At 40.3% G+C, this 25,207-nt stretch overlaps 1 protein-coding gene across 15 annotated transcripts in view; it reads left to right on the forward strand.

Moving 5' to 3' along the window:
• SEC14L1 (SEC14 like lipid binding 1) overlaps positions 1–25,207 on the forward strand; it is a 109,053-nt gene that overhangs the window by 54,791 nt on the left and 29,055 nt on the right. For 14 of the 15 annotated variants that reach the window (XR_006285628.1, XM_037914580.2, XM_037914587.2 and 11 more), the window contains 6 exons: positions 17,012–17,161; positions 17,260–17,391; positions 19,621–19,749; positions 20,011–20,245; positions 20,843–20,952; positions 21,770–21,959. Coding sequence is in view for 14 of the 15 variants with exons in the window: in XM_037914580.2 (XP_037770508.1) it covers positions 17,012–17,161; positions 17,260–17,391; positions 19,621–19,749; positions 20,011–20,245; positions 20,843–20,952; positions 21,770–21,959 (946 nt within the window). In the remaining variant the exon portion in view is untranslated. Of the gene's footprint in view, positions 1–1,099; positions 1,119–17,011; positions 17,162–17,259; positions 17,392–19,620; positions 19,750–20,010; positions 20,246–20,842; positions 20,953–21,769; positions 21,960–25,207 lie in introns of those variants that run through there. The other variant, XM_037914586.1, reaches the window with a different exon arrangement.

Consider the following 25,207-nt stretch of genomic DNA (forward strand, 5'->3'; position numbering starts at 1 on the left):
GTTTTATGCTTTCCCTACTAGCCCTGAAGGAAGAATTGTTAACTTATTCCACATCTAACACAACATCCTGTGGCTGATATCTCTCAGTACCCCCACATTTAATCTCCAACAGGAGGTTGAATTCATGGGGAAGAAAAGATGGTATACTCTCCAAATTTGTGCCTACAAAATAAGCTCTGCCTATATGAGTCTCCAGAATGAGATGCCACTCTCAAAAAATTATGTAGATGTTCAAGATATGACTGTGTGTACTCCACTTGGCTCTTGCTTGATGGAACTTGATTATGCCCATGGGCTCACGTAGGTTCCTCAGGCTTCTTGATTTTTCGGGAGGAGCACAAAGAGTGGCGGTACTCTCCTGACTACCACCCAATTGTGGCACCAAAATGAGATGTCACTCACAATAAACTACAAATCTGTGATCTTCCCTCTTTTTTTTCATACATGAGGAATAAAATAGCTAATGGGGTTGGCATTTAAATTATTGTCACTAAGGCATCTGCATTAACACTTCACTGAGATAAAGGCAGCTGTTCAAGCATCCCAAAGATACTGCTTCAGCTCTCTGCAGGCTGTCTTAGTAAACATGTTTGCATCACTTACAGTCAGCTCACATTTTTGAGGGTTTTTTTGTTTGTTTTTGTTTTTTTTACAAATGTGACAGCTAGAGACTTATCTTTCTCTTAAATGAAAGCTGAGACTCTGATGAACAAGAGAGCAATTTGAGAGGTGTTATGTTATACCAGCTCGGTCTAAGTTCTGTCCCCAGCACATGTGCACGCATGCTTGATGTACTCTGAACCCAGGAACACAAGAACAGAGTACCTAAGTACAACACAAGTATCACAATATTGCCATTTGTTATGTGGATCTAACAGTTTGTGAAGGTGGCAAGTCAAGTCTTCTGTCTGGTGGGTGCTGTTGTACAGACAGACATTTTTTGAACCACATTCTTACAGAGCATGGTCCTTATTTCCACTCGAAGTATGTCTGAAGCATGCAGGTGTGTTCCTAAGATCCCTACAGTGACTGCCTTTTTTTTTTTTTGGTCTGAAAGTCAATATTCAGTAAAGATGGAACATTCATGGACTTGGAGGCTGAAGACTCCTATCCACCAAGCAAGTATTATACAGGCAGCAGCTGTTCAGATTTACTTAATCACAAATGTCTCTTCTGTTTTGGTGAAACCACTGTCTTTCAACTGAAGTAATATTGAAACATACCTGTGGTTGTTAAAGATCCCTTTTCTCTCTTTAAGAGATGGGATGCTGACCTGATATTCTGGTCAAATTCCATATCACGCAATTATGTTTTGCCTACTTGTATTCACCCTAATGTTATATTGGATAAAATGGTATTTGCTTCCCATCTAAAACTATTATATGTTATTGCTATAAACTGTCAAAAAGCTGCTGTTTTTTCACCACAAAGATAGTTGCATCTTCAATAGTAAATGAAGTGATCCCTATGTGTTTAAGGGCTTTTTTTAATACAGGGAAATTGAGCAGCATACTACATCAGAATAATTATACCACTATATCTATACTAGCATAACTTCCCCATCTGGACACACTATTCTGGAATAAAAGTGGGTTTTATTCCAGAATCGTATCCACATGAGGGAATTACACTGGCATAGTTATACCGATGTACAATTTAGCTATAGCTATTGCCAGTCAATTTTCCTGTGTAGATAAGCCCTAAGTTTGTTACAGCACATTGGAATCCTTGATATTTCAAGTTGAAAGGTGCTCCATAAATTTAGCTTGTTGAGAGGATACTTCACTTGATACCCTTTTAGTCCTTGGCTTGTCTGCCGAGAGTGGCAACTGAACTGTTGACACCTGGATTGGCTCAGATTCATCTCGCGCACATTTAAACTAAACTTTTGAAGTGGGGGCATAAATTGTCCGTCCCCCCCCCCCCCCCTCAGTAAGACTAATTTATTAAATATGCTACTGACTATATTATGGAGGTTAGGCTTAATGTTGTTTAACATTTTGATTGCAGCAGAAGATATGATCTAAATTTTTATGAAAGAAAGTGAGATTGGTATACTCAGTTTATTCTGGTTAAAGTTCATTTCGCATGGGTTTTTCAGTAAACCATTTGCCTGTGGAATGTACACATAGAAGTGGTGTGTCTCTCTTGCAAGACACCATATTTGGGGCATAATATCTTGACTTAATATTGTGGCTCTTATTATCACAGGGTCATGCTGTGTGCCTGGATTGGGGGAACCCCTGCTGCTTTCAGAGGGGGGGTTATGCTTGTGGATCAAAGAAGTGTATGGTCCAAAGGCCATAAAGTTATTAGAGATATAAGATGCCATTTCCCTTCCCTTCTCTCCAAAATATGACCTAAAATCTGAACATGTGAGTGTCCTCAAACTTTTAAAAATAGTTTCCGATAACTTCACCAGTATCGGACTCCTCAACATTCTGGCTAGGACTTTATTAATATATGGTAGTGTCTTTTTAAAAGTCTTATTTTGGAAACATTTCTGTTGAGCTCATGAAAAACCATTTCATTGAAAGTTTATATAGGTTTCCTGTTGCCTTCATGATGGTGAGTGACAAAGGTGCTATTTCAGTGCAGGTGGATGGAAATCCCATAGGAACGTAAACGTAATTTTAATTAAATTTACAAAAGAAATTTATAGCTTCATCATAATGCTAAAGCTTGAGAGATAGTGTGAGTCTGTTGTACTGGTTCTCTTGTGGTGATACTCTTCTTTCCCCCCACCCCCATACAGTATTGTACAACTGTTTAAATGCAATATGGAGTTTTTTAGTCTTCATCTAGAATTTTCCACTCCTGGAGGTTACATACTTCATTTGATAGACAAGTGGTCTAATCTGGTGTAGAGATTGTGTTCCTAAGGCGCTTAAAAAAAAAAAAAAAAAAAAAAAGGCACAGGGAAGTGTAGGCACTACTATATCGGCTTAATCTTGATTTTACTTTTGACAGTCTATTTTTATGTATTTTCATATTCCAGATGGTTCTTTGTGGTTACATAATAAAATATGGTATTTGAATGCCTTACACCTGAAGGGTTCAAAGCTAGCTTAAAAGAATTAGGTTGTATGATAACTATTAGTAGAGCTGTTATGTCTGTTAGTCTATAAGGTGCCACAGGACTCGTTGCCGCTTTTATTACTAGAGCTGTTATTTCAAATGCCTAATTCTGCATTTGATCTGTTTTTGTGACATATTTAGAACCAAATGTAATCTACACTGTAACCCTGGAAACTGCTATAATTCTGAACCAGGGAAAGGAACAGAATTGCCAGTACTCTAAATGAATTCAGTAGTCTTTCTTATGTAAAAAGAGATTGCTTCACAGCAATGTTAAGTGCAAGTGAAACCTGCAGTTACTGTCTAAACTGAAGAATGGTAAAATACATTATGTAAGCAGAACTTTAACTGGAACCAAAAGGAATTGTATCCCAATTATAATCCTGTTCCAGTAATGGTACTATCCTTGCAGGCTGTATTTTAAAGAGGTGATTGGTATTATCCCATTAGTTGGCTGCACAGATGAACCAGTTATTTATTGCCATGAATTTTGAAACTTAACATTTAAACCAATCCTTTCACATTGACAGAAGGTTTGGAAGGAATTAAATGGATATGTGGTATTCTGAGATGTATCCCAATATCACTATGTTCAGTTAGTTCAATGATTGCCATAGAAATATCTATAAATAAAATACCAAAAGAGTTTTTATTGATGCCTTCTTTAAGGGGGTAAGCTGAGTTTGTTCAGTGTAGCAATGAATGTACAGTCTCTATTCTAAAAAGTTACTTTGATTTTCCTGTTTATTTACATGTCCTACAATATTGCTTTACTGTTTGTTTGCATGTATATGAAAATATTTTTAAATGGAATGATAATCCAAAAGTAAATGTTAAATCGGATTTAGAGAGCTTTATGGGATCTCATGTGGTGTGGGTGGTGAGCCTGCACCCTACCTGGCATTCTCTCCCCCCAGCATTCCTTCCTGCTCTCCCACTGCACACAGCAGTAGTGAGGAAACACTATGGAAACTCTGTGATAAGTTTGTAAGAATATCATCACTCCCAAACAAGTTAAAGCTATTAATGTAATATCATTCACATGATCTGTAGAAAGCATTGAACCTGTTGTAACGTACGCTAGGCTATTCTGTATTGTTACTAGGTGATGCTTCCACTGCTTCCAGACACAGTGGTTACATTTTTCAGCTCTCAGAGACAGAGTGCTTTTCTAACGAGTCTCTAAGATGGCTGCAATTCAAGCAGCAAACTACTTAGCACATTACAAAGCCAGATATCCAGTCTTTTACAGCAAATAAGTATTGTCTGTTCTGGTTTAAAATTTGTAGGGTTACTTCATCAGATCTAAGTAGGGCCTTTGGAAATCTATAGGAAACTACCAGATTCTGCAGAACTTTAACTCCATATCAGCAGCAATGTTCCCTCTAATTTTTGACAGGCCGTGTGCGCAAAAAATTTCTTCTGTGCAAATTTTTGTGCGTGCGGTGTTTTGCCATGGGCGCTGGGTTTAGGACCTGTGTGCACGCGCACATCTTAGAGGGAACAGTGATCAGCAGTACAAACCCAACAGGTAAAGCAACACTGAATTTAAAATAAGCATGGCATTATTTTCTCCATTTCAGCAAGGTATGGGGCAGGAGCGATAGATGGGTTCTCTCTGTGGGGAAATTATACCAGAAAAAAATGTGTCCACACAAAAGATTATACATAGTTTACACTGGCATAACTATTGGTTTAAATTCAAATATTTAAATAAATTTAAATCTTAGTGTAAGTGTGGGGGTTATTTTGGTTTTTTAGCTTTTCAATTTAACCTCCTTCCAAAGGGATGTAAACTAAATAGAAAAGTTCCACTTACACTGGAATAAGATTGTCAACACATGGGCTCATACTGGGGTGTACATATAACTAGTAAAACTTTCCCAGGTAGACAAAGCCCTAAGCGACTGAGCAGCTGTCATAAACTAGAATTAATCCCATCTCTGGAGGACACTGCAGGAGGGAGGATTTTCTTCTCTAGTTGTGACTCGAGGCTGATAGTTAAGGCCAAGATCATAATCTTCCCTTCCACCCCCTTAAAATATTTTGTAAGTGGGAAAACAGGTGCAGATGGTTGCTTGAGCATCTGGGATTACATTTTTAATAATTCTCACTCCTGCACATGAATTAGCATTTTATCAGAGTCACTGAAAGGATTCTGTTCACAATTATGTGCTTCCTGGTTGCTCATCTCTTAAGTTGAGATGCAGCCATGTTGAAATGCAAATATGCACTGTCTGTATAAAAATTAAAAAGATCATGAAGCAAACTTTGCCATACATTGACTTTTATAATTATACAAAATTTCCATTGGCATTTGTATGTCTAGAGTCCCTTGTTGAAAGCATTAAATTGCAAATCTCAAATTTTTGAAGTTTAAAGAAGTAGGATGCATTTGGACTGTTTGAACTACTCAGGAATGCTGGCACTGACTTTGGTCCACAAGCAGCACACTTTCTATCTGTTCCTTCTGTTAATATACCTGTCAAAATACATTAATTATACTGTAATCAGCAAGTTGTATATCAGAAATGTTTTGTATATTTACATGGTAAAACAGATGTTTAACTTCTAAAATGAGGCAAATAGGATCTCTTGCCTTAGTGCTTTTGTAGCGCCTTTGTGGTAGACAAATCTTAAATCTTACCTTGGTTAAATAGTAAGGGCCAAATTCAATGTTGATAAATGCAAAGTAATGCACATTGGAAAACATAATCCCAACTATACTTATAAAATGATAGGGTCTAAATTAGCTGTTACCACTTAAGAAAGATCTTGGAGTCATTGTGGCTATTCTCTGAAAACATCCACTCAAAATGCAGCGGCAGTCAAAGTGAACAAAATGGTGGGAATCATTAAGAAAGGGATAGATAAGACAGAAAATATATTGCCTCTTTGTAAATCCATTGTACACCCATATCTTGAATGCTGCATGCAGATGTGGTTGCCCCATCTCAAAAAATTGGAATTGGAAAAAGGTTCAGAAAAGGGCAACAGAAATTATTAGGGGGTATGGAATGGCTTCCATATGAGGAGCGATTAATAAAACTGGGACTTTTCAGTTTGGAAAAGAAACGACTAAGTGGGGGATGTGATAGAGGTCTATAAATCATGACTGGTGTGGAGAAAGTAAATAAGGAAGTGTTGTTTACTCCTCATACCACAAGAACTAGGGGTCACCAAATGAAATTAATGGGCAGCAGATTTAAAACAAAAGGAAGCATTTTTTTCACACGACACACAGTCAACCTGTGGAACTCCTTGCTGGAGGATGTTGTGAAGGCCAAGACTATAACAGGGTTCAAAAAAGAACTAGATAAGTTCACGGAGGATAGGTCCATCAATGGCTATTAGCCAGGATGGGCAGGGATGGTATCCCTAGCCTCTGTTTGCCAGAAGCTGGGAATGGGTGACAGGGGATGGATCACTTGATGATTGTCTGTTCTGTTCATTCCTTCTGGGGCACCTGGCATTGGCCACTGTTGGAAGACAGGATACTGAGCTAGATGGTCTGACTCATTATGGCCGTTCTTATAGTCTGTCCCAGAGATGGGCAAACTACAGCTCGCGGGCCACATCCAGCCCATGGGATTGTCCTGCACAGCCCTTGAGCTCCCGGCAGGGGAGGCTAGCCCCCGGCCCCTCCCATGCTGTTCCCCGTCCCCCACAGCCTCAGCTCATCGTGACACCAGCGCTCTGGGTGGCGGGGCTGCAAGCTCCTGCTGGGCAGCATGGCGGTGTGGCTGGCTCCAGCCAGGCAGCTTGACTGCCAGACATACTGCTCTGAGCAGCATGGTAAGGGGGCAGGGAGTGGGGGGGTTGGATAAGGAGCAGAGAGTCCGGGCGGGGGGGGAGGGAGGTCAGGAAGCAGGGGGTGGTTGGATGGGGCGGAGGTTTGAGGGAGGGGGGCGGTCAGGGGATGGGGAACGGGGGGGGAGGGGTTGGAGAGACGGAGTCCCAAGGGGCCTGTCAGGGGGTGGGGGTATGGATAGGGATTGGGGTGGACAGGCAGAAGGGGGGTTGGAGAGGGGGTGGGGTCCCAGGAGGGGGCGGTCAGGGGACAAGAAGCAGGGGGCGTTGGACGGGTTGGGGGTTCTGAGGGGGGCAGTCAGAGGGCTGGAAGTGGGAAGTGGGAGGTGGTAGATAGAGGGCAGGGGCCAGGCTGTTTGGGGAGGCACAGCCTTCCCAACCCGGCCCTCCATACAATTTTGGAACCCTGATGTGGCCCTCAGGCCAGAAAGCTTGCCCACCCCTGGTCTGTCCTGTAGTGTGCGGGAAGAGGGTGAATGGAATATGCCCATCCCTCAACCCCTTGTGCAGCAGCAGGCTAAAATTCCTATCTACTGTAGTAATTGAGAGTTCTAGAAGCAGGACAAACTACAATGCCAATAACTGCATTGTGGCACCGAAGGGGTTAGGGTTGGGCTGTGTTGCCTATCAGTTAAGTCATGTGGACAGGTCCCTCCTTTGTTGCATTCAGCATCTTGCACTTGCAGGGGATTTATGCTAATCCTTTTAGTTATTTATTTTTTTATTTTAAAGGACAAGCAATGTGCATCCCACCATATGCCTGCCCTGAGACATCTGTATATTTTTAAAATCTAATCCTCTGCCAGTACCTCTCTGCTCTTCACAACCAGCCCAAGTATAACTCCAGTTTGTAAGGGCAGAATTTTGCCATAAGTGTTCAGATGTTGTGGAAAATATGCATTTCCAACACCTTGGAGTTGGTGACTAGAAGTGAGACTCCCTACTGGAGCAAATGTGTAAAAGGGAACACATTTAAAGGATACATTTTCATGTGTTCCATTTCATATTGTGATTTCAGTCAAGGCATTCGCTGTCCATTTCCTCTCCTTGATCCTTAATGGAGGCTTCTTGAAATTTATCTATCTTGTAAATAATTTGAGTTTGTGATGACAGATTTTATGGCTTCCCTTTTTAAGTTATTGTTTCAATACAGTTTTGGCTATTGCTTACATCTGATACGTTCGAAAAATCTGTTTCCTACAGGAGTTGAGTCACGCGCCTCTTGGTGATCTTGCTGTGGTTGTCAGCCGCATATCTGTTAGTGACTGTTTTCTGCTGCAAGTGCTGACTCCAAATGGGAGGTGTAATGTAGATATCTGATTTCTGTTCCTACTTATTTTGACCTCATTCAGTCAGAGAAACTTTCTTTGGCAAAAATTTGCAACAACAGAAGGCTTGACGTATCTCTTTTGTAAGCCAAAAATAAGTCATAACATTTCTTTCCTGTCCCTAGTAAGAAAATCAGCCAGAAAGGATTCCTAAAATCCAGTTTTTTGTGTAAAATACCAGTGCACCACCACATGACAGTGCCCTGGCACCTTTAAATCTGAGCAGTCATTCCATGACTACATGGCTGTAAATCAGCCTGCTGTGATGCTTCTTGGGACAGGTTAAAGTCTTCATTTTTTTACCTTGGCTACCCAAAGTGTTTCTCATCTGTATTCTCTCCCTCCCCTGAGGGTACAGAATTCTTGGTTCTTAGCTACGGTCAGAAAGCATTTGTTCCCCTCAAGGTCATTAAAGTGGATTATTTCATTTAAATAAGAAAGTTCAAGAAGGTGAAAATACAGATGTGAACCGCAATTAAACCTGTTTCATCTAAGCAACAGCTATAAAGAGCCACACTAATACTGATCAAGAAAGGTTAATTCAAAAGATTAAAGGTTGAGTGGCAAGGTTACTTACATGGTAGCAGAGATTCAGAGGTGTACCTGTCAAGACATGGCTTTCAAAGGAGATCATTGCTTGTCCTTTCAGAGTCAGTGCTCGCCCCAAACTGTATTCCTTTCTCTAAGAATTAACCGATCCTTATATAGTGGAGACAAACTTTGTTCTTCCCCAAGGTCTGTGCCCTGACTCACCTACTCCTTTCTAATCACTGTGGACATTTGTTTTAACCAGTCTGTCTGGTATTTTGGTAACCAGGTATTTTGGGATATGTCCTTTCCCTACCACCTCCTTCCTGCATCCTCCCAATAAAGAGCTGGTTATGAATACAGAAATTATACAGTCTTTCAATATTGTAATATGACACCATGGTTCTTCACATAAGTATGGCTGCTGGTTTCAAATACTGCTGTTTTGTCACCAGTAGAGAAAAGAATAAGTGAGTATGAACACGAACATGTGAAGGAGGATAAGGAATTTGCTATTTTGTGTAGGTTAATCTGAAAAAAGTAAGCCTTTTTCTTTTTCGATATTTACTGGTGTGGTGGGTGCTAAGCGCCTGAAACATCCTGGCCTGTCTGCCATGGGACAGTAATGTTTTTCTCCGCTTCATCTCTTAGCCTTATGGCTAGCATCTGAAGGGTGGAAAGGAGAAAGAGGGGAGCAGGGAGGATCAGACTGTGATAGAATGCAATCTGTCAGGTTACCACAGTGCCCTGCTGGGTTGTGAACCCTCGGAGTCCCAGAAAGATGCTAGCACTTCAGATACTTCATGGATTGCATGGGCACAGAGGGTGAGAATACATGACATGATGAATGGTTTTGTATGTGCACTCGCAAGTGTGGTCATATGTTGCAGGTGCATCTTAAGTTGGCAGTTTTAGGCCCCACTCCCCTTCTGAGCCCAAAAAAGTCCCTTTTGGTTCAGAGTGAACTTAGAATATGTTGTGTTTTTATTTCTAAGTAAACAGTCAATTTCCCAGTTTCACTTCCATACTAATATTACAGTAGCGTTCAGAGCATACAGCTACCATGGTGATGAGCACAGTGCAAGAACCTTCTCGGACTTTGTCTCAGACTTCCTGTAAGCACATAAACACTTGAACACCCGCTGATGAAAGGGCTTGTATAAAATGGATTGTAGGATAGGGGTTTGGGAAAATGATATGAGAACAGTATAATTTGGGAGCATATTTAATTTGTATGTGGCTGTGGCTGGGCCATTTTCACTTTGGACTCAGCAAATGACAAAGCCTCTCGAGTTTTTAGAGCATTCATTTAATATCCGGTCTGGTTTTGAAAAGCTCTAAACAAAAAGAAGAAGAGTACTTGTGGCACCTTAGAGACTAACAAATTTATTAGAGCATAAGCTTGCGTGGGCTACAGCCCACTCCGTCGGATGCATAGAATGGAACATATAATAAGACACACACACACACACACGGTGGAAGGTGCCATACAAACTGTAAGAGGCTAATTAATTAAGATGAGGTATTATCAGCAGGAGAAAAAAACTTTCTTAGTCTCTAAGATGCCACAAGTACTCCTGTTCTTTTTGCGGATACAGACTAACGTGGCTGCTACTCTAAATCTAAACAAAAAGAGACCACGTCGTTGATCCTCTTGAGTTGGAGCCACATGTTTTGTTAGAATTCGTATTTTTAAAAGATAATGTCTCCCAGTTTATCACCTGCCACTGATGCCCTCTTAAATTTCTTTCTTTTAATCATTCCCCTGGATTTGGAAAAATACTGGTATGTGTTTAAAACTAATCTTGCTTAGAAACATATTTATGTTTTTAAGAAGAGTTGAAATACTAGCAAAGATGGAAGTAAAGTACATGTAGTCCTTTTGACTGTACTCTACTAGTGAATTAGTAAGGGAAGCATTTGGGGAAGAGGAAGCTTAATACTGTATAGTTTTGGTCTAAATTATTCTTGTCACAAAATTTTGTATCTTTCTTGTCATTAACATGCTTTAGGAAAGTTTAAAAGGTTATATAACAAGCCTATTAAATTTCAAGCTCAAGCTGCTTCTCCATATTATGTTTGTTTCAACTACACAGTGCCAGCTCTTAATATGTCAGAGTACACACGTTCTCCAGAGGCTAGTAGGAAATTGTAAAGTACAGAATCAGTGAGCAACAAAATTCCAGGCGTAAACTTTTTTTGAAGGATGTGTAGGTGTATGTTTGTCTTTTAGCTAGAAAGCTTTTAGTGTCGGTCCCCATATTGGTTACAAAGTCTTGAGGGATCTCTCTGAGAATATTTCATATGAATACAGAACATAAAGACAATTGTTTATGTAACAAAAAAGTAACTTTGTCATATGGATGATGAATCAGAATGACAAACCCTTCCAGTGGACTAAATTTAACCCTTAAGGAATAGCGTTTAGTTCTTGCAACAGACTTTCTTCTCTAATGCACCCAATATCATTACTGTAAACACTGAGTTTAATTGCTAATAAATATAGTATGCAGTAAAGTGAAATTCTGACAAGAAAATGACATGTTTCAGAGTAGCAGCCGTGTTAGTCTGTATTCGCAAAAAGAAAAGGAGTACTAGTGGCACCTTGGAGACTAACCAATTTATTTGAGCATAAGCTTTCGTGAGCTACAGCTCACTTCATCTGCAACAACTAACTTAAAATTTAATTAGAAAAGATTGATTTGCTACCTGATGGGTATAACTTAACTGTGCTCTCTAATGCTGCATTTATTCTGATAAAGAAAACAAAGGCAGTATGATGAAGGGGGTATGTGTGCCCGCGTGTGTGCATATGCACGCAAACCTGTCTCAAAGCACCGTGGAACACTGGAAAAATGATACCTAATAGATTTTTAATAAAAAGGCTACAATTCTGACTTTTCTCCTGTTCTGCTTTGATGGTACCTTCCTTCTTTGTGGCTTCCAAGTTCCATAATCTTGGTGTCCTGTTTAAACATGACCTATTTTTTGATGATCCTTTTGGTTGGATTTTGGTGTAGTTATACCATCTAGACCAGTGGTTCCCAAACTTTAACAACCTGTGAACCCCTTTCACTAAAATGTCAAGTCTCGTGAACCCCTTCTAAAAATGAATATTTCCAAGGATTTTCTCCTTACCTGAGTATAAATTATAAAAGCAGTGATCTTGGAAATATAAAATTTGTTTTTATGACACGCTTATTACACACTATTAATTATTTACTATTACAATATTTTTATTATATTATGAAAACGGCAACACTCTTCCAAGATCTCCCTTTCGTAGCTTGTATCACTTTGAATAAGCTTGTTATAAGACAAGGCTCCTATGTTTCATCAAGGAGTATCAGGTGTGAAACAGCATGAAGGTATTTAAGAAGTCAACTCAGAGTTCCTCATACACAAACATTCAGGTCTGGAGCACTCCAGGTAAACAACGCCCATTACAACAAAGCTTAAATTTGTTCTTCATAATAATTTTAAAAACAATACTAGCTGTCTAGTTAATTTTAAAAACAGCAAAAAATATCCACCTCCCTTTCCATCTCTTATAAGGAGTCTTGAAGCTTAAATCTCTTCAGTATGATAGATATGTTTGCTTTGATCTGCTTAGCTCTTAGAAGTCCAGGGGCTCCGGGCTGCTGGCCCCATGCTGCCTTAAGTCCCTGGGGACAGCTCTATCCACCATTAGGGAATTTTTTTCCCAAGAACCCCCTGTAACATTTCACAAACCCCAGTTTGGGAACCACTGATCTAGATGCTTCCCAGATTGCAGTTCATCTTCTCCCAATCAGATGCTGATGTCCCTATACTGGTTTTTGTCTCAGACTGAATTGTGATTATACAAGATTTGCAGGTCTACGTCTCTGGCGGTGGTGTTCGGCCTGGCTTTCAGTGTAGAAGACACAAGCTAAAGATGACATGCAAGTCCTTAACTCTTGCTTTTGTGGTTTTAAATCAGAATAATAAATATTTTGTGCGGTTTGCTAATTAAAACTTTGTTCCTGAGACAAGGCTGTATTGTTAGGCCATGTATTGCAGGACTACATTGGATATTGAATGTAATTTAAAGGAATAAAAATGACCTGATTGAAAAGCCTAAACAAAAATGACTGAGGACAATCCTCAGTAGTGTGTCTGTACATTCCTTACAAAAGAAAGTATCCTTTGTTCCTATTAATCTGTCTGAAGCCTGTGAGTGTTCTGTTCCTCTAAGCACTCAGCTTGCCAACTCCAGGCGGCTGATTATTTTGTTCCTTTCCATATTGAACAAAGTCAGTTTACTTTTCATTCTCAGTAAAAGTAGAACAAATACTCATCACCCAATCTCTTTGCTTGCCATTCAGTAAACACTTTAAAGTTTGCTTGCCAAACAGTAAAAACAAAGCAGAAAATACTGTAATTTTCTGGTGTTGAACACACAATGCAAAAGGGAAGAAAAGTTGCGTCTTGAGGGATGAGGTGAGAAATTAATCAACATGATGCAGCAAACAGGACTTTGGAGAGGAGTAGCTGGAAGAAAACAAGATGAATAGAGATAGTAAAACCTTTTATGGCCCAGAAGTAAAAGTGCTTTAAAAATAATTAGTGGAACATAATGATGTAAAATAAACTGAAGAGATGAGAAAGTAGAAAATCATTTTCAGTATAGATTTCTTAAACAAAAGTGTGAAAGTATAAAGGGAGCAATACAAAAAGATGGTAAAATGTTTATCAACTTGCTCCTTTTGGAAGCTATTTGCTTTTCCTGTCACACTAATGACCAGTTACAAAGAACACTGAGATGTATTGTTTGGCGAGAACAAGGAGATTCACAGCTAACTGTAAAATGTATAGGGTCTTCTGTACGAAGGTGCAACAGGCTGAAGTAGGTACGGGCAAGGACTTGTTATGCCAGGGCAGTGGTTCTCAACTTACTTACCATTGTGAGTCGCATGTGTAGCTCTCTGTGTTAGTGGGCCGCATCCACACAATATATGTACTACTTATATGGCCCTTAGGCTGTCATGTGGGCCACAGCTGTGTGCTGATTGGGCCGCAAGCGTTCCAAGAGTTGAGAACCACTGTGGCATGATGTTGAAAGGATCCATGGTCTATTTCTCCCTTAGCTTGAATTTTCTGTACTGCGTGCTCTTTTAGAGTCCTAACTCTAACATTCTGTCACTTCTGTTTTATGCATTTCTTTGAGCCCCTAGATTATTTCTAGTCTATGAACTAAAAAAAACATCTGGGCACACAATAAAAGCTTGATAACTAGTGGAGTGTAGTCAGACATTAGTGTTAGCTTTTTGGTTTTGATGCTATAAAAATTTATTTTAAAATACTACATGATCTAATTCATAAAACCTTTTTGTGATGTATGCACACACTGATGGGTTTTTTTTTTAATTTTTCTGATTTCTTTTCAACCCTTGCCTCTCCCCTTTATGTATGTATGTATGTTGCAACAGCTGCCCATCTTACCTCAGCCCTGTGTTAGAGCAGTTCAGCCTATTAAAATAGTGCGTAAGCACTAAACAAGGTAGTCTGCATCTGCATAGAATTGCCTATAGTGGTTTCTGCTGGTCCTAAGAAGCTTTTAGGTTTTCTTTATCTGTGTTAGTGTTTCATTGTCATGTCTGGTCTTAGAGCAAGAGGGCATTGGTAAATAGGTGGGTCTTGGAAAGAGTTCTGAAGACAGCTAAGCTTTGACTCCAAAAGCAAACAGGAAATGAAAGTCAACAGTCTGAAAATATAGATGTGGGAGGGAGGAAGGAAAAATATCTAAAAATATACTGTTAAAAAATAAATATTGCATAGGGTGTGGTCCAAGAAGCTTCATATCAACAACAAAAATGTAAATTGAAAATATCTGTGCAAGTGTTTCCTTGTTTAAATGGCACCCTTCTTAATCTGTAGGGCGTATTATTTATCTTGTAAAATAAGCTCCTGTCCAGCCCAAATTTACAAGATTAGCATAAGCACATGACCATAATCTCTGAGTTAAATCAGGACTGTTGATATGTAAATAGTTATATACTGTTATGGAAGGTATTATGGATAAAATTTTCAAAAGCACCTAAGTGACTTAGGGTAACATTTTTCAGTGGTGTCTATGTTCTTAAACATAATTACAAACTGATAAATGGCACACTGAAATCATTAGAGATATGGCAATCTTTGCACTCAGGGAAAGCTGTTAGTGTAAGGAGTGGGTTTTGAGACCTTTTAACAGATTTAAGAATTTTATTATGATGATGATGAAGTAAAAAGAAAATGGTACAGAGTTTAAGCATAGAAGTTTCTGGTTATCGGGGAATAAGGTGCAGATTCTCAAGGGCTGCAAAATTCGGTTTAGGAACAGGTGGTGTAAGGAATACATAATCTGCAATCTCCCCGATTGGGGGTAAAAGATTAACGGGTCAAAGTACAGACATTGAGATATGGGGGTTTGTTGTTCATATAATGGCTATGTTCAGGTGTGGAGTATAATGAGTGGATACGATGATGAGGATGGATTTACCCTCATTTGGTGGGATTTAATGTTTAGTGAGTTTATGGTTCCAGTTCATATGGTCCAATGGAAAAAGTCTCTCAGTCCCTTTCTCGTAGTTGATGCACGATGTCCTAGCGGCTCACGCCTCCTGGTGCTGTCGGTGGCCGGTGATGTGTTCGATGTAGATGTCCCTGGACCATCACATGGTGTCCGAGACCATGAGGCACCGCATGAGCCATGCGTAGCGTCGACCGATCCCACAGGTCCACAGCACACGCTTGTTGCAGGGGTCACAAGCGCCCGGGGCTCAGACGATCATCCATCTGCAACTCATAGCCTTTCGCTCTCAGGGTGTTGGCCAGGGGGGCGTATTTTTCCAGCTTACGAGCTCAGGCTTCGCGGAAGGCCGGGGTCCTATTCTCAAAGGAGACCGTGACATTGACGAGGATGATCTTTTTCTGGGCCTCATCGGTGACTACCATGTCAGGTCGCAACTGGCTGTCAGTACCGGGGATGGCGCAGTTCACGGCGACCTCCCCCAGGTGCTGTGCGATGGCTTTCACCAGGCAGTTCTGGATGGCATTGTGGCGCAGCTGCCAGGCTCTGGAGTGGGGCTTGCAGTTGCACAGGATGTGGGGCAGGGTCTTGTTGGAGTAGCCGCACTTCCTGCAACGCTTGTCTCGGTTCCCGTTGCGGACGGCTCCGTTGAGTGGGACGCGGTTGAGCCGGGCACGGTGGATGAACCGCCAGTCAGCGAAATGGGTGAAGCCGCCCCCGGCGAGGAAGTGGTTGCTGGCGTCCCACTTGCTGGTCAGTTCGAAGGCTTTACCCTGGTCCGGTTTACACTTCAGGGTTTCCATGTACAGTGAGTGGATGGCTGCCTTCAGGGTCCTCTCCAGCATGCCCCTGGCGCTCAGGGTGACGATGGTGTTGTCGGACCTGATCTGCAGCATCAGGACTCCTAGCTTCTGGCGCTCCTCGCACCACTCCCAGCAGCAGCCGATGCGCTTCCCCAGGCGACGTGTGGCATTGCGAGCTCAGGACCACAGCGAAGCAATGTCGTGCCCATCCCATCCGAATTCGCCATCCAGGGAACCGCTCAGGAAGGTGGTGATATCTTGTTTGGAGGGTGCTCTGCCGATCCGCTTCTTTGTCGCGTCCTGGAGGGCGTTTGCTGCGATGTTCCTTACCATGGCATCGGGGTACACTTGTGGGCAATGCATTGGAAACCCTCCAGACAGCTCAGTGAAATGCTGATAATTACACAATGGGTTTTTTAATCCTTCAGCACATTATGTGCTCAGGTATTCTTGTGATAAAAGGGTCTCTTTAAGATGTTCTGTTCCTGTTAAAGGGAGGATGGTCAATGCACATTGTCATCCACTTCCCTCAAAAAAAAAAGAAGGGGGGGGGGGCAGGAGGGTAGGGGAGAGGGAAGGGGGGAAAGTGTTTCTTGTGCACTGTTTAAATTAACCCCTGGATTAGGTCAAATGTACCATGTATCTCAAACAGGACTATACATGAAATGCTCTAATACTTGGTTTGCTATGAAACTTGCTGTCTTGAAAGCAGACTGTTTCTTAATGGTGTCAGCTATAGTAGTAATTTCAAAAAAGTGGAGATGCAAGGGCCCCTGCTTTTCCTACCAAATGGATAAGATCAAGACGATGGCTTGTAAATACAACGGTGTCAGAGAAGAGAGCGCCCACAAGAGGGACAGAATCTGTATAGTCCATAGAATTACTCTTGATTAAGCTTTTGTTCGTTCTTCCTCCTCTATACATCTTTGCAGGCATATGAAAGAAGATTTCCTACATGTCCTCTAATCCCAATGTTTGTAGCTAGTGACACTGTGAATGAATTCAAGAGTGAGGATGGAGCTATCCATGTGATCGAAAGGCGTTGTAAACTGGATATAGATGCACCACGATTATTAAAAAAGGTAACTAAACAATTTTAAAATGGCTTTTATTCTAATTTTCTTGATACCAACCCACAAGAATGGAAATCTTTAACAAAATCTGTGGTCATCTTTCTCAGATTGCAGGAGTAGATTATGTTTACTTTGTCCAGAAGAACTCCTTGAACAGACAAGATCGGACTTTGCACATAGAGGCCTACAATGAAACCTTTTCTAACCGAGTCATCATTAATGAGCACTGCTGCTACACAGTGAGTAACAGAGAATCTAACGGTTCTACAGATTGGGTTTGGTTGGCATTGACATTCTGTACTCATAACCGGAGGTTGGATTATTTTTTGGCTCCTCCTAAAAATCAGAATTATTATTGTGCCATGGGTGTTGCTGTTAGTGTTAAAAGTAATCAATACATGTGAAAACCCTGATGCAAATTTGGTTTCCTGTCATTTGGACATATTTCCACATTACAAAAGACAGACATTTAACAGACTCTGCTTGTGAGAAGCCAAAGTCTGTAATAGCAGGGTTGTGGCATGTCACAATTGATGATGCCCTGGCAGAAGTGTTGAAGGGAAGCTTGCACATCACTTGGTCACTTTCTGCATAGTGCTAGCCAGTGCTACAAGTGTATTATTGTCAAGTGCGCTACAATTCAAGCGTTCAAGATTGTAATTTTAATCTAGATTTTTTTTTTCTGTCATATCTGTTTCTGTTTGAGATGCTGACGTCTTTTTTGGTGCAAAGCGTTGGTAGCACAGTGATAGATTTGTTTAAAAAGTGAAGTCCGAGAGCTAGCTGTTGCCATGCTTGCAATTCCTTTATAGGTTGTAAAATACTCCTAGTCTGATATAAAACAAATGAAATAAAGCACAAATAATTGTAATGTATGAATAAAGCTTGGAATGGACCTTGGCAGTCAAATCCAAACTAGCAGATGCGGCCACTCGTTTACATTGCAGCACTTCCGTAAATGAGTGCTTTCTGGGTGCAGAACATGTTTAAAGGGACGCTGGAAACTTTGAAATCTAGTTAACTTCAAAATATTAGTTAAAAGTATTTTCAAGTACTGCATCTGCCCCTGGGTCTCACTGCAGCTTTTAAAATTTTTAAAGTATTTTTCTGTCTGCACTTGCCATGTGAAAGTGCCATAGTAAACAGGAGAAACATGCTATAGAAAAATGCACAAGGTAATCAAGCTCAAATAGAGAAGCTCTTTTTCTTTAATTTTTCTTTTATATTAGTCTTGGGTAGTATTGTATTTGTAACAAAGATAGGGTAAGTGTAAAGTCAAAAGTATAATTTAAAAATCAGATCCCTTTTAAGAGACCTGGTCTCTTTTTAAAAAAAAAAAAAAATCCGTTATTGATTTAGCTATGTACCTAAAGAAACATTCTTTTAGCATGCTTCTGCGCTTCATATTCGCATGCTTTATGCTTGTGTAGGATGTTCAAGCCACTTAACATCAGTTTTCTCACCCTATGAATATGAGAAGGAACACAATTTTATAACCAACTCATTATGAAACCTATTAGACTGTGGAATAGCTTCCAAAGGAAAAGTTGGAAGCCCCATTATTGAAACATTAAGCTCTAAACTGGATTAAGTGCGGGAATAATCCTGTTCTAGCCAGGGCTAGACTAAATGACCTTAATAGGTTTCAAACATGGGATATTACCCAATATATAAATAATGATCACAACAAATAAATTCCAGTATGTTATGGGAGGGGAAAAAACTAAAAGGGCCAGTGATATAATTCTCTCATAAATCAGACTTGTTCTGACTCTTTTTTTTTTTATGCCATTGAGCTGAGAACCGAAGCTCTTTCAGATGTGGAGATGCCAGCCTGCTGCTTTTCTCTTGGGTGGCAGTGTAGACTAGAACCAGTTACCAGCACTCTCAGCTGCTTATGATATAAGAAGAGGAGAAAATCAGGAATGTATTTGAAGTTTGAAAGGGCAGGGGGGGAAGGCATTCTCTACAGTCCGTAAAAACTGGCTCATTCAGGCTGGTAACCAGAATAGAGATCATACTCCTTTCAGTCGTACAAACGCTTTTCTGGATTTAAAAAAAAAAAAAATTATGCCACTATCTAAGTAGTAAACGGTGCTAATCTGTTGCAGTATTGTTGGTAGTAAATAATCCAAGAGGGAAGCATTGCAAATCTGGTGAATGTGCGGATCCTGTGCCTCTGGCTTGGAGCACAGTGTTTTTCCTCCTAGTTATTGTTAAAAGGGAAAATGTGCCATGATGGCTTTTGTAGAGACCATATGAAGGTTGTTTCTTTCTTTTCTTGTTGACTAAGCTTTACCTTTTTCAATCTGCATTTTGCAAAGGGACCAGAGGTTTCAAATTCCATTTACAGGACACTTGACAAAACAAACTTAAATATGGAACTTTGACTATGCAAATACTTATATGAGAAAATGTACAGCAAAGAGTAATCAAAGCATGTGGTCTCTGCTGTCCTCCACCAATAGGTTCACCCTGACAATGAAGATTGGACCTGTTTTGAACAGTCAGCAAGCCTGGATATCAAGTCTTTCTTTGGCTTTGAAAGCACAGTGGAAAAGATTGCCATGAAACAGTACACCAGTAATATTAAAAAGGTGAGCACACAATCATGACCTAGATGCCTGGCTCTAGTTAGATTTAAATCCTGAAATGTAGCTGCTGCTACTTAACAGGCTGGTTGTGCAGAGAAAACTAAACTACATGGCTTTTAGAGCAGGGTCTTGTGAAGTGTGTGTAGAAAGGAATCTGTGGGTTCTCTCTTGGGATGCCCGACTGCCTTTTGTTGCATTTCCAAACAGGACCTGTTTGTATCTAAGTGGAAACTGTATTGCCTAAAACATGTTTTTGTTTCAAAGGGAAAGGAAATAATAGAGTATTACCTGAAGCAGATGGAGGAAGAAGGGATGACGTTTGTTCCTCGTTGGACTCCTCCTGTTATGTATAAATTGGAGAACAGCACATCTCGCATAGCACGGCCAGTTTCTCCTGCTGTCAACATACCAGATGCTGTCACAAAGGAGGGACTGAACAATAAGGAAGTGCTGAACACCTCCAGCAGCCCATCAGAGCCCACAGCAGGAACACCTGATGGTATATTTGGCATCCCTTATGTGGCCTGTTTGACTTCTCATTTTTAGCTAGATTATTTGAAATGCTTGTAGACACATTCAAGGCTCTGCTTCTCTGCTGAGGACCCTCACGTTAGTTTCTGGTTCATTCGTATTCATGTTGGTGCTGACCAGTTCTGGGAGCACCCCCCATTTAGCATTCATCTATCTGGGTCCTGGATAAGTGTGCTGGTAGCTGATCCTGTGATCAAGTAAAGGCCAGCATTTTAAGAAAAATAAAATCACACTAAGGATTGGTCGAGGGCAATAGTTTAGATTACCAGGGAAGGAAGTAGAGAGCTCACCAAAAATCAACCCCATTTCATTGCAAATGGATTTCAACTGGTAGCAGAAAAGCAACTCACTTGTAAAATATTAGCTAAAGCTTTTTTTTCTTAGACCCAACAGTTCAGACACTGTCATTTTAATTCAACTGAACGTAGTTAAGGCTGACCAACGAGCAGCATTGACTGGAAATAAGAACACAGGTTCTTCCATTTCAAGTACTTGCACGTAAGATCAGTTGTTAACTGACCTAGCAATTAGTAACTGCTGTAATAATGTGTAAATACCATTTCAGACAAACTCGATGCAGACTACATCAAGCGGTATCTGGGTGACTTGACACCATTGCAGGAAAGCTGCCTCATCCGACTTCGACAGTGGCTCCAGGAAACGCACAAGGGCAAAGTAAGAAACTCTGAAACACAGAAAGCTAAAAGTGGTGACTAGAAGTGCCCAATACACAAGATGAATTTGACAGAATTAAGCAGAATGGGAATAATCCAGCCCAGGGGACTGACAGCCAAGCAGTTTCACAAGTCTGCCTTGTATTAAAATGACCCCATTTCTTGAAACAGTCTTGAAATTGTATAAGATTTTAAAAGTTATGAAACACAATTTAACCAGTCTCTTCTGTATTTCCTGTGGAAACATACTCTGTTGCAGAAGGGTTTTATAACCAAGAGGGATCTAACCATAAATTATACAATAGCATTGTGTTCCACATATAGAATGTCCCAGTTTTCACATGTTAAGAGCTCGCAGATATTTGCGTGGGGTGAATTAAGGAAGCGTGATCATCCTGGTTTTTTATAACCTTAAAAGCAGGTTGCCCATTGTTCCAGAGTGTTTGGGAGGATCCTAGAGTAAATGCTTGAACAGAAGTTTTCTGCTACTTAGAGTTTGGAACAAGAAATAAGTAAGTCATGGGATCAGTTCAAAAACTAAGAAGGCCCAGTGACTGTGCAAACAGTGCACTTATCTATCCCGTGGGAGATTCAAGTTCTGCAACCATGGAGCTAACCAAAGGGGCACTTTTCTCTCCTTACTCTTTTTTGCTGTCTTTGTAAAAAGTAAAAAAAAGTCCCTAAAGTGGTGGTCTGATAAGTTTCTAATTGTCTTCCTTTAATTAGTAGTGCAGTCAAATCTGTGTATTTGCATTCAAGTTCATATAAATTGACTATTATAAAGTTTCAAATTTGAATCAGTAATTATTTTCCAATAGATCCCAAAGGATGAACATATTTTACGATTCTTGCGTGCCCGGGACTTCAATATTGACAAAGCCAGAGAGATTCTTTGCCAGTCACTAACATGGCGTAAGCAGCACCAAGTGGACTATATTCTGGAAACCTGGAACCCTCCACAAGTACTACAAGATTACTATGCAGGAGGTTGGCATCACCATGACAAAGGTACAATTTTATATTACTAGATGCTGATGGGCACTTTATAATCTGAATTAAATAACTTTTTGTTAAAACGCCTGCCAGATGTGTGGTTTGAGTGTGTGGGTATTACTTTCATACAACGTTGTACTTAAGTGCAGTTAAGTTAGTGTGGTTTGCAAGTGAGAGCAGGCAAACTGACAGGACTCCTGGGTCCTGTTCCTAGCTCTGACGGTAATTTTGATCAAATCACTTAACTTTTCTGAGACATTGGTAAAATTGGTAAACCTACTCAACAGAGCTGTTGTGAGTTATTAATCATATTTTACAGCCCTCTGAGTTAGTTGGGTAAAAGGGGCTATAAAAATGCTGAGTATTAATTACTTTCCTGTGGTTGGTGGTTAAAAGATGTATGTAAATAAGCATACCTTTTTAATCAGCTTATTTCTGTTGTCAGACACTTGCTTATGGTGTAGCCAATATCTGGCATCACAGTTTCAGTGATAGGAATTGTGATGTTACAAACACAAAATAGAGCAGGTTCATTAAGAAGAAAACGGCTTCTTATTTATTCTGTGTAATGGGTTATGGACACATCCCCAGAACTTAAGGATTCAGGCCCAGCTGCTGAAAGACATCACCCAGCTTGCCCCTGCTGTGTACTGGTCTTGCTGAAAAGTTGTGGAATCCCTCTCCCTCACCGTACCTGTAACGAGGGTTTCTATCCAGTTGTTCATCTTGGAAAGAGAGTAATTTGACTGCAAGCCTTCTGTGCTCTGATTAGCCTTTACCTGCTACCCAGCACTACTCCCTTTAGCCCTTCCTGCTACTGTAAGCATATGAAATAGTACAGGAGGCAGCTAGTAATAGCAGGCTACCATTAATAGTGGCCATGAGGGAGAGAAGGTAGGCTTAACCACTGCAACGCTGAGGTGAGTGCATGGATGAGTCTCCATCAACCCTGTGGGTTGTACAGATTTTAGGAAGGAAATTGGGGATGTGTTCCTAGATTTTTAAGAGAGGGACTTTGTTTCCTGTTTCCCTCTTCCATACATCTAGGGTCTCACCAATAACTAGGAAGGAAACAGATAAGTTTGAAGGTTGTTGGTAGATTATAGTATGTCCACTTTCCTGCGTGAGACAGAGGGTCTTCAATCTTGTGTTTTGAACTCTTGGTCTTATCCTTGAATTCCCTTTTGCTCTCTTGCCAACATGTAAACTGCAGACAGTTTCTCAGTTTGAAATCTGTTAATGTTACCACTTTAAAGCCTGGGGATAGGTTACTTTTAAATCTCTCCTTACCAGTTCCCCTCCTTCCTCTCGCACACTCAAAGTGTGTTCCAAGCTTCAGCTGAGTGGATTCTTTAGATAATATCTTTTATTGGACCAACTGCTGGTGGTGAAAGAGACAGACTTTTGAGCTTACACAGAGCTCTTTCTTCAGGTCAAGGCATTTTTTTAAGAACACTAATCACGGGCAAGTCAAAGAGCAGCAGCTATGAAACATGCTCTCTAGGATAGATGGTAACGAATGAAAGCTATCCATTTTACTTGAGCATAAATTCATAAACACTCATACGATCAATGTGGCTCTCCTGTGCATTTGAGTAGTTCTTATTTTGATGAGAGCCTCAAGCAAAGAACTGTTAAATAACAAAACCCTAGTGAGTTATAAAATGTGGCTGCAGGGTTAAGAAGAAAACACTCCCAGTTATACAGCCTTCCCTCATGCATCATATGGGTGGGGTAGGTTAATAAATTGTTATGAATTAGGGATTTTTATAGTTCTTGTATAAAACTTAACAGCTTCTTATATAGTGCTCTAAAACCTGCATAGTACATTCCAAAAAGAATGTGTGATCTCTGCTTTTAGTGAAAATTTTATTTTAACACTTAACTGTGTAACTCCATAAGTATGTAGAATCTTTATACTCCAAGACACTACTACTGTATCTGCAGACTGAACAGCTTGGGTTTCTAGTTCTACAACTTATTTTTTTGTCTTGATTTTGAATTTGTTAAGGAAAGTGATAAATTCATTCTTCAGTTTAGATATTTCACATTAACTTTTTAAGGGCAAGGCTCAACAGAGTTTCTATCTTCATAATGTCCTGCAGGAAAGCCTGCATAAATAAACATGACCTGTATCTTCTGATGCTTAGATGAACCTAGGTTGGCTAAATCAAACTGTCAAAAATTTAAACAACTGCCCTTTGAAAAGAGAATTAACATTGGGTCAATGTATAGGTGCTTCCATTAAAAAATAAAAACTACAAAGCAGGAAGATCATTAGTTGGTCAAAGCTTCTCTTCAGAAGAATCAAGAGGTCAAAACTTTCATAATGAACAATATAGTCAAAGCTTGTCCATATCCCCCGGAATCCTTCCCCTCCCCCCCAAAAAAACCAACCAAACAAAAAAAAAAACCCACCTTCTCTTGCTACATATACTTCCCAAGCGCTTCACGCTATATTGGCTGTCAAGAATCATAGACATATTTAAAAGGGAGACTTTCTTCAGCAATTGCTGTTTGTGACTCCGGGTGTCTGTCTATCAAAAATATTGTTTGCGTTTGGTTCTTGTAGCAGATTGATATCGGTTTTTCAAATGTTAGAAGGAAATGATATTGAGCATTGAGATTAAGATCTTTTTGGCAAAATGGGCTTCCGTGCATGCTACTGAGACATGCTGACTTGCCCTTTTCTCTGGAATGAACATGTTTAAAACTTAGGTGTGATCTAATTGAAGGGTAACTTTTTTTCTTGGAGAGCCTTTAAACAACAGACAGCTTTGGAATCAAAATACTTAGGAACAAGGCAGTCTGTCATGGTGTGTTGCAGTGCCAGAGATGGCAATTTATGCTTGTATACTCCAATAGATTAGGACAGAGTTAAGAATCCATCCCATAAAGAAGCTTAACACGTTTTTCCTAAAAAACAGCTCTGTTAAGATACTGTGAAAGGCCAAAAATGCCAGTTATGGTCCTCAAAAAATCAGCCCATGTACTTGTTCAGTCTGTTATGTATCAGGGAGGACATTTTAGTAATCTCAACAAACAAAAGAGGCGAGTCCTTGAATGTAAGGATCCCATTTGAAACTTGTCTCTGGAACAGACTTGCCCTCATTAGTCTTAAGCAGCATTTAGGAGGGTGTGTGCCAGCTCCACATAATATGTGGGGGAATAGCTGTTTGTTAAAAGGCCCCAAAATTATACCCACCATTATTTTAGCAAATAAAGCATTGATCCGGAGAGTTGATTCTGCAGTATTGTTGTTC

Source organism: Chelonia mydas, chromosome 14 (assembly GCF_015237465.2).
Source record: "Chelonia mydas isolate rCheMyd1 chromosome 14, rCheMyd1.pri.v2, whole genome shotgun sequence".
Taxonomy (NCBI): domain Eukaryota; kingdom Metazoa; phylum Chordata; order Testudines; family Cheloniidae; genus Chelonia; species Chelonia mydas.